Here is a 13,002-nt window from a genome sequence, read left to right as displayed (position 1 = left end):
GAGGGCTGGCTGATTTATTGAGAAATACGAAATGTACTAAATGATATTAAATTTGACGTTGGGTGTAGCAATGAAGCTGGAATTATATATTTAGTGTGTGAAAAGTACAAAATTGCAATAAATTTGGTATTGGGCTTAGGAATAGAAGTGGAATTCCGATTTATTATTTATTTGTCAGGTTCATTGTTAGAGGTGATCGTACTATAAGTGTACTAGTAATAATACTAAATATTGAAGCACTGGTATTGGGTGAATCGATAAATGAAATTTATTATGAGGATTGCTGTGTAGATTGGATCAGAATGTTTATTAAAATCCGCCTTTAAATATATGAAAGGTTTCTACATGTAACAAGTAGAGCTAAAACTGTACAATTTGAGCTAAGGTCCTGGATTTTAAAAATTGTACTGAATAGTGTACTATTGTTTTTATGTTAACACGAATTCGGTTTCTAAATAATGTACTGAAATCAAAAAGCAGTAAGTTCATTTGAAAAGGTAGATCTATGCGGCTAATTTTTTACAAGAAGGTTTTTACATTCTGAGAATAAAAAGGCCTAAAATAAAATAACAAGTTTTGAATAAACGTTTTCCACATTTTGATATCACAAAATTTAATTGGAAAATGTGGATTAAAAATGTGAACTAAATTTTCAAATATAGCATGGACTGGAATTTAATATGTAGCCCGCTGTTGAAGTGTAGGGGTCTTTTTTGAAATTCGAACAAAACGTGTACGAACAGACTTAAATGAAATTAAATATAAATTCAAATATATGGCAGTACATCAACATTTTCAGTGTTCACCATATTAAATACTGTTTATTTGTATATTATTCATTTTCCGCATACGAAGTAGCGGGCATTTTGCTAGTACAAACTAAAAACATTTGTGTTTTTTTTTTCTCCTCTTTTACTTATCGGTTCCACTCGGGTTTGTATCACCATTGCTCATCTCCACAAACAACAATTATTCTCTGCGGTGTAGCCCCCAAACGACGGTGCCGCCCGATTTCAGGTATTTTCAAGTTTTTAGCTGAACGAATTAGCTAAAATTAGGTACTCGTATTGCAGTCAGTATATTAATAAGGATCCGTATACCATCTGCGAAACAAACCAGTTGATGGGCAGAGGGAAACTATCCGACTTAGGTCCATATAACTGTACCTCCCGATTTTAGTTATTTTGAAAATAATAACTAAATATTTTGGCTAAACTACCTGTGATTTGACATTTAAGATACGAACTGGTCACAAAACGTCTCCAAACTTCTTAACATAGACCCACCTTTTGGTATGGCCCCATAAAACGATACAGCTGATTCCAGGTTACTCCAAATATAAATTTTCGGTCAAGATTGGATGTCCTGTGGCATTTAGTGTTCACAGTGGTCAAAAACTTCTCCATCAAAAATTGGGCACATAGGGCCACGATGTGGTGTAGCCCCCATACGACGATACTGCCCGATTTCAGATATTTTCAAGTTTTTAGCTGAACGAATTAGCTAAAATTAGGTATTCGGGACTCCTAGGTGTCAACATTCGTAACAGAAAGAAAATTAATTATTCCAAATAAGTTCCGAATATTTCATTGTAGAGGCTATAAAAAGTTCGACCCAGCCGGAAATGTTTTCACTTGCTATACTTAATCTAGCTCTGGGTCTATCTCCAGTTTTAGTAATATGGCTGCTTCAATGGGTTGTAACCACAAATCTTCTAGTGTTAGTTGAGTAGGTTTGGCAGGGCAATTAAAAAGGTGTAGTGTATCGTGCAATGTTTTGGACGGTGTAGTCAATCCTTGCCGTATAGGAATTTAGACGGCTGCACCATCCCATGGCAGCTGATGCTCCACAGCTGCAAAATAGGACCGTCTTCAGACGACAGTTGTTTATGACATCTGCGACAGCATCAGTAGGAATGCTATTCAAGACTGCATTGGGCCTCTCTAGATCATGAAGATCCACCCTAATATGCCTAGGCGCGGAAAGACCTCTCCACCACAGGGTTCTGACGGCAACAACCGAGCAAGTACTGCAACGAGAACATGACATTATTGTACTGTACTGGAAGAATCTATAGCTCCTCATGTAGATGTTTCACTGAAAACATTGCGAGGCACTGTGTTGCAGTTCTCAGCTTTGAATATGTTTTCCATCGCGTTGCCCTTATATGTACCACACTGACGCTGCATAACCTACCACAGACCTACATTTCAACATGGTGTCTTTACTTGCACCTCAAGTGCTACCGGCTAGGGACTTGATGACCTTGTTCCTACATAACAGCTTATCGGCGATAGATGTGGCTTGCTCCGCCGACGTAAACATGATGTCGAATGTGGCCACAAAAATCCTGGTCGGAATTCTGCTACCATTGATCAAAACCTTCAACTCAGTACACACCTCTGCAGTCCATGTAGCCCTAGCTTTAGTGACGGATATTTGCATATTCCTCGAGCGGAAAAATATGGTAAGATCAGTTAGATAAAACTTCAGCCTTTCACAAATGATATCATGGAAGATACTGGACACAAAGATTGTAAAATCACTGTATTCGTTACGACCTCAATACCGTCTGGAGGGTGTGGAAAACGGGAGTGGTAAAGGTTAAATATTTCCGGAAATATCAACCCAGGTTCGGGAGCTCCCTGTTTCACTCAACGGACCTTGGATTCTTGTTCTTGAATTCTACGTACCACTGGTGCCCACACATATAATGGATTACGCACATTTCAATCTTGGCCAGAGGATAATCTGCTTCTATAGACCCCTTCTAAAAGAAAGTGTGCTTCCATAGGACCTTAGTCCAAGAAAGAGTTCTTGCTTAGATCCTTAGTGAATGAAAGGTTGCTTCTAGAGACTCTTAGTGAAAGAAAGGGTGTTTCTATAGACCCTTAATGCTGCTTCTGTTGACCCTTAGTGATAGAAAGGGTGCTTCTGTAGACCCTTAGTGAAAGAAAGGGTGCTTCTATAGATCATTAGTGAAAGAAACGGTGCTTCTATATATCCTTAGTGAATGAAAGGGTGCTTCTATAGACCCTTAGAGAAAAAAAGGGTGCTTCCATAGACCCTTACTGGAAGTAAGAGTGCTTCCATAGACCCTTAGTAAAAGTAAGGGTGCTTCCATAGACCCAAAACTTTTACTAAGTTTAAAGGAAAGGGTGCTTATATAAACCCTTAGTTAAAGAAATGGTGATTCTATAGACCCTTAGTAATAGAAAGGGTGATTCTATAGACCCTTAGTAATAGAAAGGGTGATTCTATAGACCCTTAGTAATAGAAAGGGTGATTCTATAGACCCTTAGTAATAGAAAGGGTGCTTCTATAAACCCTTAGTTAAAGAAATGGTGATTCTATAGACCCTTAGTAATAGAAAGGGTGATTCTATAGACCCTTAGTAATAGAAAGGGTGCTTCTATAGCCCTCAGTGAAAGAAAGGGTGCTTCTATAGGCCCTTGATGATAAAAAGGGTGCTTCTATAGGCCCTTGATGATAAAAAGGGTGCTTCTATAGGCCCTTGACGTTATAAAGGGTGCTTCCATAACCCATAATAATGCAGAAAAAAGTTCTTCTATAGATTTTTAGTGAATAATAGGTTGCTTCCAAAGGCTCTTAGTAAAAGAAAGGTGTTTCTATAGACCCTTAGTGAAAAAAAGGGTGCTTCTATAGGCCGTTAGTTGTAGAAAGGCTGCTTCTTTAGACCATTAGTGAAGAAACTCTGCTTCTATTGATCCTTATTGATAGAAGGGGTGCTTCTTTAGATCCTTAGCGAAAGTGAGGGTGCTTCCATAGGCCCTAAGTAAAGGAAAGGGTGCTTCTATAGACCCTTAATAAAAAATAGGTGATTCTATTGACCTTTAGTAATAGAAAGGGTGTTTCTCTATAGACCCTTAGTAAAAAAATGGTGATTCTATTGACCTTTAGTAATAGAAAGGGTGTTTCTCTATAGACCCTTAGTGAAAGAAAGGGTGCTTCTATAGACCTTTTCTGAAAGAAAGGGTGCTTCTATAGACCTTTTCTGAAAGAAAGGGTGCTTCTATAGACCTTTTCTGAAAGAAAGGGTGCTTCTATAGACCTTTTCTGAAAGAAAGGGTGCTTCTATAGACCTTTTCTGAACGAAAGGGTGCTTCTATAGACCTTTTCTGAAAGAAAGGGTGCTTCTATAGACCTTTTCTGAAAGAAAGGGTGCTTCTATAGACCTTTTCTGAAAGAAAGGGTGCTTCTATAGACCTTTTCTGAACGAAAGGGTGCTTCTATAGACCTTTTCTGAAAGAAAGGGTGCTTCTATAGACCTTTTCTGAAAGAAAGGGTGCTTCTATAGACCTTTTCTGAAAGAAAGGGTGCTTCTATAGACCTTTTCTGAAAGAAAGGGTGCTTCTATAGACCTTTTCTGAAAGAAAGGGTGCTTCTATAGACCTTTTCTGAAAGAAAGGGTGCTTCTATAGACCTTTTCTGAAAGAAAGGGTGCTTCTATAGACCTTTTCTGAAAGAAAGGGTGCTTCTATAGACCTTTTCTGAAAGAAAGGGTGCTTCTATAGACCTTTTCTGAAAGAAAGGGTGCTTCTATAGACCTTTTCTGAAAGAAAGGGTGCTTCTATAGACCTTTTCTGAACGAAAGGGTGCTTCTATAGACCTTTTCTGAAAGAAAGGGTGCTTCTATAGACCTTTTCTGAAAGAAAGGGTGCTTCTATAGACCTTTTCTGAAAGAAAGGGTGCTTCTATAGACCTTTTCTGAACGAAAGGGTGCTTCTATAGACCTTTTCTGAAAGAAAGGGTGCTTCTATAGACCTTTTCTGAAAGAAAGGGTGCTTCTATAGACCTTTTCTGAAAGAAAGGGTGCTTCTATAGACCTTTTCTGAAAGAAAGGGTGCTTCTATAGACCTTTTCTGAAAGAAAGGGTGCTTCTATAGACCTTTTCTGAAAGAAAGGGTGCTTCTATAGACCTTTTCTGAAAGAAAGGGTGCTTCTATAGACCTTTTCTGAAAGAAAGGGTGCTTCTATAGACCTTTTCTGAAAGAAAGGGTGCTTCTATAGACCTTTTCTGAAAGAAAGGGTGCTTCTATAGACCTTTTCTGAAAGAAAGGGTGCTTCTATAGACCTTTTCTGAAAGAAAGGGTGCTTCTATAGACCTTTTCTGAAAGAAAGGGTGCTTCTATAGACCTTTTCTGAAAGAAAGGGTGCTTCTGTAGACCTTTTCTGAAAGAAAGGGTGCTTCTATAGACCTTTTCTGAAAGAAAGGGTGCTTCTATAGACCTTTTCTGAAAGAAAGGGTGCTTCTATAGACCTTTTCTGAAAGAAAGGGTGCTTCTATATACCTTTTCTGAAAGAAAGGGTGCTTCTATAGACCTTTTCTGAAAGAAAGGGTGTTTCTATAGACCTTTTCTGAAAGAAAGGGTGCTTCTATAGACCTTTTCTGAAAGAAAGGGTGCTTCTATAGACCTTTTCTGAAAGAAAGGGTGCTTCTATAGACCTTTTCTGAAAGAAAGGGTGCTTCTATAGACCTTTTCTGAAAGAAAGGGTGCTTCTATAGACCTTTTCTGAAAGAAAGGGTGCTTCTATAGACCTTTTCTGAAAGAAAGGGTGCTTCTATAGACCTTTTCTGAAAGAAAGGGTGCTTCTATAGACCTTTTCTGAAAGAAAGGGTGCTTCTATAGACTTTTTCGGAAAGAAAGGGTGCTTCTATAGACCTTTTCTGATAGAAAGAATGCTTCTATTGACCCTTTCTGATAGAAAGAAAGCTTCTTTATACCCCACCTGAAAGAAAGGGTGCCTCAATAGACATTTTTGAAGGAAAATATGTCTCTATAGACCCATTCAAATTACATAGATCGTGCATAAACTTTTAGAAGCTTCGAACCCTACATGTTACATCAATTAAGCATAACCCACCTTCCTTCTTAACGTTATGTTTATAGCGCAGATAAAGCCACTGGTCGTTTAAACGCAACAAAAAAATGGCTGCAAAACTTGACGTAAAACTCTGTTTTTTCTCGAATATTTTTGGGTTATTTTTTGGCATTTTGTTATAGTATTGTCTGTTATCTGTCATCTCACATTTCGTTTGACCTATGCATTTCCACGCAATTGGCCTAAAACACAAGCTATTCAAAAAAATCGACTTTTTTGTAATTTTCGACTTTTGATGAAAAATTTAAATATGCGATAACAGTTTAATCATAAATGTTAGAATCGTATAAAGTCAGGGATTTGTTAGGAATATAGTAAGAGTATTTTCTCAATCAAAAACCAAGCGATTGGGGTATAAAGATACACCTATATTACCCTCCAAAGTTTTTGGCACGTTTAAAAGAAGGTCCGGTTGCAGGAAAACTATACGTTTTAGAAAAAAAGTTATTTATTAAACAATGCTTAAAAAGTCTTAAAAATATAATTTTCATAAACAATTTTAGGTTTTCTCGACAAAAAATATCTCGGCGCTAAGTGGGTTAAAAAACTGCATCCCTACTTAAACGTGACCTATCTACAAAATCCATGCACCCTTTCACTCTACTCAACTGAATTTCATACAAAAAACTAAACGGTAAAACGTTAGTTGTCTATGCATCGCTCTCAATTAAACGAACAAAGTTTCTAAGGGATGGAGGAAAAAGTTTTACCTGTTCCATATTTTGTATCATTCCAGTAACAATGTTCTAGTTGTTGTTGTTGTTGCTGTTCCGAACTTTGTTTAGTCAGTACACAACTAGCCATGGATGCATGGATGAAAAAATGTCGTCGTATTCATCTGTGTGAGTGTGTTGTACGCTTATTCCTTTTACTGTTGTTGTTTGTATTTGGTTCCCCTCCTAACAAACAAGAAAGTTTGGTTTATAGTTAATTAAATACCTTAAGCCAAAAGAATCTGCATTAAAGTTTGATACAATTAAACTTTGTCATTGTTAAGCTAAACAGGCAAAGAGCAAAAAAAGGAGTGCAGTACTTCAAAACACACATCATAAACAAACAAACTTGACGAGCAGACGCCAGACTTACTTAACTTCGAAAACCAAGCAAGCAACCCCAAAACAAAATAAACAGTCTTTTTTATTGAACATCAACGAAGGTGCAAAAAAAGAACAACAACAACAAAAATATAATTTAAATTTTTCAATTGAAATTCTTTTTCTCCGTCTTTCCTTTAAAAAAAGTTTTGTGTGCAAGTTTATGTGTTCACCTCATTTTAATTGGGTGCCTTTTGTTATTTAGCATTCTTTACACTCTTTCTCGTTTTTTCTTCTTCTCTTTGCATGTACTTTACAACAATGTGGGGATAAATGTTTGCCCACGCCGCCCATCAATCCCAATGGCCAAATTTCATCGACATTCATTCATCGCTCTACCTGCCTGTCTACCTTCCTAACTGACAATAGTATTCAGCCAAGGTGACGAGGGACGTTCGTGGTACATCATCCTGAAAGGATCTGTGGATGTGGTGATACATGGCAAAGGTACTGTGGCCACCCTTAAAAGCGGCGATGATTTTGGTAAACTGGCTTTGATTAACGACGCACCCAGGTGAGTTACGTGAAGTTATTTTGTGTGAATGTGTTTGTGTGTGTGTGTTTCCAAGCGGGTATATAGAGGTGTATGAGTTTCAAGTCAATTGATGTTGTGAATGTTTAAAAGGCTCCTGTTGCGCACTAATGCTGCGGGGAATTCCCATTATATAGCAGGATTTTTTGGTAGAATGATAATTATTATATGGGGTACTGCATGCATATTTTTGATTAACTCTAAAAGCAGTACCTCTAAATAGATCAGATAAAATGTATCCAAGGTATAGGAAATCAAAACGGCACTACCAATAGAGCCGTATTTCTAAAGAAACCCTTAATGAAGGCTTATTTTCGAAGAAAATCTTTGGGATATTAGAAGGTAGAAATTTCGGAGCTTTTATTTCTGAAAAAGACCCTAAAGAGGTATTTTATCTTCTATCTGAAGGAGACCTTTAGACGGTCATTTATCTGAAGAAATTCTTTAGGAGTTCTTCTCTCTGAAAAGGACCATTAGGAAGTCCTCTTTCAGAAGAAGACTATTAGTAAGTTTTCTCCCTGCAGAAAAACTTTAGGAGGTTTCCTATATGATTAAGACCTTAAGGAGGTATTCTAGCTGGAGAAGACCTTTAGGAGGTTTTCTATCCAAAGGAGACCGTTAGGGGGTTCTCTATCTGTAGAAGACCTTAAGGAGGTCTCCTTTTTGAAAGAGACCATTAAGGACCTTAAAAAGGTCTATGAAATATATTCTATCTGAAGTACACCTTCAGGAGTTCTTCTATCTAAAGAAGACCTCCAGGACATATTTTATTCGAAGAAGTTATTTCAGGGATCTTCTATCTCACGACGGTCTTTAGAAGACCTTCTCTGTGAAGAAGACCTTTAGAAGGTTTTCAGTCTGAAGAAAGCTTTAAAGTGGTCTTCTCTCTGAGATCTTATATCTAAAGACGACCTTTTGTCTTAAGAATGCCTTTAGCAGGTCTTCTATCTAAAGAAGGTATTCTAAATTAAGAATACCTTTCGAAGGCCTTATATCTGAAGTAGACGTTTAGGTGGTCTTCTATCTGAAGAAGACCTTTAGAACGTCTTCCCTCTGAAGAAAACCTTTAGGACGTCTTTTGGGAGACCATCTCCGAAGAAGACCTTTAGGAGATCTTCTATATGAATAATGCCTTTAGGAGGGCTTCTATCTGTAGAAGACCTGTATCAGGTCTTCTATACGGAGAAGACATTTACGATGTATTCTATCTGAAAAAGGCCTTTAGGAGTTCTCCTTACTGAGGAAGATCTTTTGGAAGTCTTCTCTCTGAAAAAAGACTCTTAGGGGATCCGTGAAGGAGGTCTTCTAACTGACGAAGACGTTGAAGACATTTAGGAGGTCTTCTGTCTAAAGGAGATCTTTAGATGTTCTTCTATCTGAATGATACCTTAAGGATGTCTTCCGTCTGAAGGAGAAATTTAGAAGTCCTAAGGAGGTATTCTATTTAAGGCAAGCCTTCAGTAGGTAATCTACCCGAAGGAGGAGACCTTTGGGAGGTCATATCCCTGAGATAGACCTTTAGCAGGCATTCTATCTGAATAAGAGCTTTAGGAGGTCTTCTATATTAGGAAGACCTTCAGAAGGTCTTTTATTTGAATCAGATCCTTAGGACGTCTTCTATATCACAAGGTCTTCTCTCTGAAGAAGACCTTGAAGAGGTTTTCTATCTGAAAGAAGACATTTAGGAGGTCTTCACTCTGAAGAAGGCCTGTAGGAAGTATTCTGTATGAAGGAAACCTGTAGGAGGTATTCTATCTGAGGAATACCTTAAGGAGGTCTTCTCTCTGAAGAAGACCTTAATGAGGTCTTCATTACGAAGGAGACCTCAGGAGGACTTCTATGTGAAGAAGACCTATAGCAGGTCTTCCATCCGAAGAACACATTTAAGATGTCTTCTATCTGAAGAAGGTGTTTAGGAGTTCTTCTTACTGAGGAAGATCTTTAGGAAGTCTTCTCTCTAAAGAAGACTCTTTGGAGATCCTTCTATCCGAAGAACACCTTAAGGAGATATCCTATACGAAGAGGACATTTAGGAAGAATAATTTTAGGAGGTGTTTTATCTGAAGAATACCTTTACGACCTATAAAAGATCTTCTATTTGAAGAACACTTTTAGGATACCTTCAATTTGAAGATAGACTTTAGAAGGTCTTCTATCTGAAGGAGAGCTTAGGGATATCTTCTATTTAAAGCAGATCTTCAGAAGGTGTTCTATCCGAAGACGCAGGCCTTGAAGAGTTCTTCTCTCTGAAGAAGACCTTTAGGAGGTCTTCTATCTTAGTATACCTCCTATCTGAAGTAGGTCTTTAGGAGGTCTTCTAACTGACGAAGACTATGAAGACATTTAGAATGTCTTCCCTCTGAAGAAGGCCTGTAGGAAGTAATCTATTTGAAGAAGACCTTAAGGAGGTCTTCTGTCTGAAGGCGATCTTCAGGAGGTCTTCTATATGCAGGATACCTTATGAAGGTTTTTGTTGTGAAGTCCTAAGGAGGTATTCTATTTAAGGTAAACCTTCAGTAGGTAATCTACCCGCAGGAGGAGACCTTGGAGAGGTTTTCTTCTTGAGGAACACCTTTAGGAGGAATTCTATCTGAATAAGAGCTTTTTGAGGTCTTCTATATTAGGAAGACCTTCAGAAGGTCTTCTATTTGAAGCAGATCTTTAGGATGTATTCTAAAGGTCCTCTCTCTGAAAAATACATTTAGGAGGTCTTCATTCTGAAGAAGACCTATAAAAATATTCTATATGAAGGAAATCTTTAGGAGGCATTCTATCTGAAGAATACTTTAAGGAGGTCTTCTATCTTAGGAAGACCTTTAGCAGGTCTTCTTTCTGAGGAAGACCTTTGGGAGGTCTTCTCTCTGAAGAAGACCTTAAAGAGGTCTTCTGTCTGAAGGAGATTTTTAGGAGATGTTCTATCTTTAGCAGGACTTCTTTCTGACAACGACTTTGAAGAGGTCTTATCTCTGAAAAAAAACCTTGAAGAGATCTTCTCTCTGAAAAACTCATTTAGGAGGACTTCACTCTGAAGAAGACCCGTAGGAAGAAGAACACCCTAATTAGATTTTCTCTCTAAAGAAGACCTCAATGTGGTCTTCTCTCTGAAAGAGACTTTTAGGAGATTTTCTATCTGAAGAAGACCTTTTGAAGGTCTTCTGTTTGAGGAAGGGATTCTTCTCACTTAAGAAGACCTTAAGGAGGTCCTCTATCTAAAGAGGACCTTTAGGAGGTCCTCTATCTAAAGAAGACCTTTAGCAGGTATTCTTTCTGAAGAAGACCATAAGAAGGTATTCTGTCTAAAGGAGACCTTTACAAAGTCCGTTATCTGTAGAAGACCTTGAGGTGGTCCTCTATCTGAAAAAACCTATAGGAGAACTTTTATTATAGAAAGACACTTACGTAGTCTATTTCAGGTAGGTGTTTAGAAGGTCTTCTATATGAAGAACTTTATGAGGTCCTTTATCTGAAGAGTTCCCAAGGTTCTCTTCTTTCTGAAGAAGACCTTTAGGAAGTCTACTATCTGTAAAGTAACTCTAGAGAGTTTTCTATATGAAGAAGACCTTTAGGCGGTATTCTATCTAAAGTTGACCTTTAAAGGGCCTTCTATCTGAAGCAGGTCTTCTATCTGAACAGGTCTTCTATCTGAACACGACCTTCCGGAGGTCTTCAATGTGAAGAAAATCTTTATGAGATCTTCTATCCAAAAAAGACCTTAAGAAGGTTCTCTTACTGAACAGTAAGTACCCTTAGGTCTTCTCTTTGAAGATGATCATTAGTAGGTTCTTCCATCTGAAGAATACCATTCGATGGTCTTTTTTTAAGTATGCCTTTATGAAGTCTTCTATCAGCAGAAAAAGTTTCGGAAGTTTTCTTTTGCCACAAAACCTTTAGAAGGTCTTCTATCTGAAGTTGACGTTTGCACGTCTTTTATTTCAGACCCTTCCGGTGGTTTTCTATCTAAAGAAGGCCTTCGCGAGGAAGTTGAAGTCTTTTATCTACGAGGTATTTAATCGAAAGAAGATTTTCAGGAAGTATTCCATCTAAAATCATTTCTGTATATAGAAGCTGTTTGGAGGTCTTACATTAACGGATACCTTTAGAAGGTCTTCTCACAGAGAGTGTCTTAATGAGGTCTTATCTAAAGTAGAGGAAATGGAGGTCCTATATTCGACGAAGTCGTTGAAAGTCTTCAAAATATAGAATGATTTCCCATTATATGGCCACCAAGTTTGTCAAATCTCTGTGTAACTACCCATATTTCCATTAGTATGCCTAACGGTGTTATTATCTCCAGGTGATTTTATAAAGTAGAAATGCCATCATTTCGCGTATATCATGGAGCTGTGTTTATTATCACTGGGGAGAAAAATTTAATTATGGCGTAGGCCGCCGCTAGCGTACTTAACACCCCCGAAAAATTCCACAGTTATCTTTGCTGGCATTTTATCATAATTTGCATAGAATGCTAGTGGCAGCTATAGTCGGGAGAGAGAGTGAAAAGGAAAGAGAGTTTATTATCAATGCTGTAATTAGATATTAGATAATTTGTCATGAGTTTTCATTAACCTTCCTTTTGTGTGTGCGTCGATGTGCGTGTGTGTGTGGGCAATAAGTTAGTGAAACAGCTGGCAGAATGAATGAAGCTTTGCTTAATTGTCTTACTTTTGTTTTAATTAATCATTAGTGAAAAAATCTTAATTAAAATTTATACAAAATGACTGAGGGATGCAAGGCTTTGTTAATAGTTTGAAATATTGTAGATTGAAGTAATTAGGGAATCCTTTCATGGAAATATTAGGGAGATGCTGTGGAGAAGCTTTTAGAGCTGTAATTTTTTTCTATTAACATAAATTTGATTAAAAGTTTTGTAATTTTGATTTGGGAATATTTTTGTATGAGATTGTTAATGTTTTTGCTCAAAAGCCATATCATTGGGACAGAAATCAAAGTCTGCAGAAAATTTCCAATTAATCTCATAACTTCTTGGAGCTTTGCCAACTATTTTAAAAAATGTTTCAAATGTGTTAGAAATAATTTGGGATAGTCTTTCCTAAGGGATAAGGAAGATAACAAGCAACGGTTCTATCTTGGTACCTCTTTCATCTCACTTGGACAATAATCTCCCCGTGGTGTCACCTGGGGAGCTGCCTTTAATACCCGTTAAAGGTAGTGAGCTAACATGTGCCACGCTTTTACTAATAAGAATGTTAAAAATTTGGGTTAAGTTGGTCCAAAAAGCAAAATATTATGGAAAAAGAAAAGCAAACCCCTCTAAAGTTGATGACCCCCGCAAACTACTTAAGGACCATGATCTGCGAATCTGTACTCTTTATAGTGAAGGTGCACACAGGAAATACAATGGATTGGGAAAAGCGTCACAACAAAACCTAAAAGTGATGCAATGTATTATAGCTGCCATTACATAAAGCAAGAGTCGGAAGTTAAAAGATGTGTGAATGAAAGACTTGTCAC

General features: G+C 37.6%; 1 protein-coding gene across 8 annotated transcripts in view; it reads left to right on the top strand.

Moving 5' to 3' along the window:
- Epac (Exchange protein directly activated by cAMP) overlaps positions 1-13,002 on the top strand; it is a 569,466-nt gene that overhangs the window by 502,936 nt on the left and 53,528 nt on the right. For all 8 annotated transcript variants that reach the window (XM_073956939.1, XM_073956944.1, XM_073956945.1 and 5 more), the window contains one exon: positions 7,368-7,512. In XM_073956939.1, the coding sequence (XP_073813040.1) occupies positions 7,368-7,512 (145 nt within the window). The remainder of the gene's footprint in view (positions 1-7,367; positions 7,513-13,002) is intronic.

The sequence above is a fragment of the Musca autumnalis genome, unplaced genomic scaffold (genome assembly GCF_047663935.1).
Source record: "Musca autumnalis isolate F117 unplaced genomic scaffold, ASM4766393v1 scaffold_5, whole genome shotgun sequence".
Lineage (NCBI taxonomy): Eukaryota > Metazoa > Arthropoda > Insecta > Diptera > Muscidae > Musca > Musca autumnalis.
The sequence above is the reverse complement of the archived record's forward strand: the minus strand, read 5'-3'. Positions and strand labels throughout refer to the sequence as shown.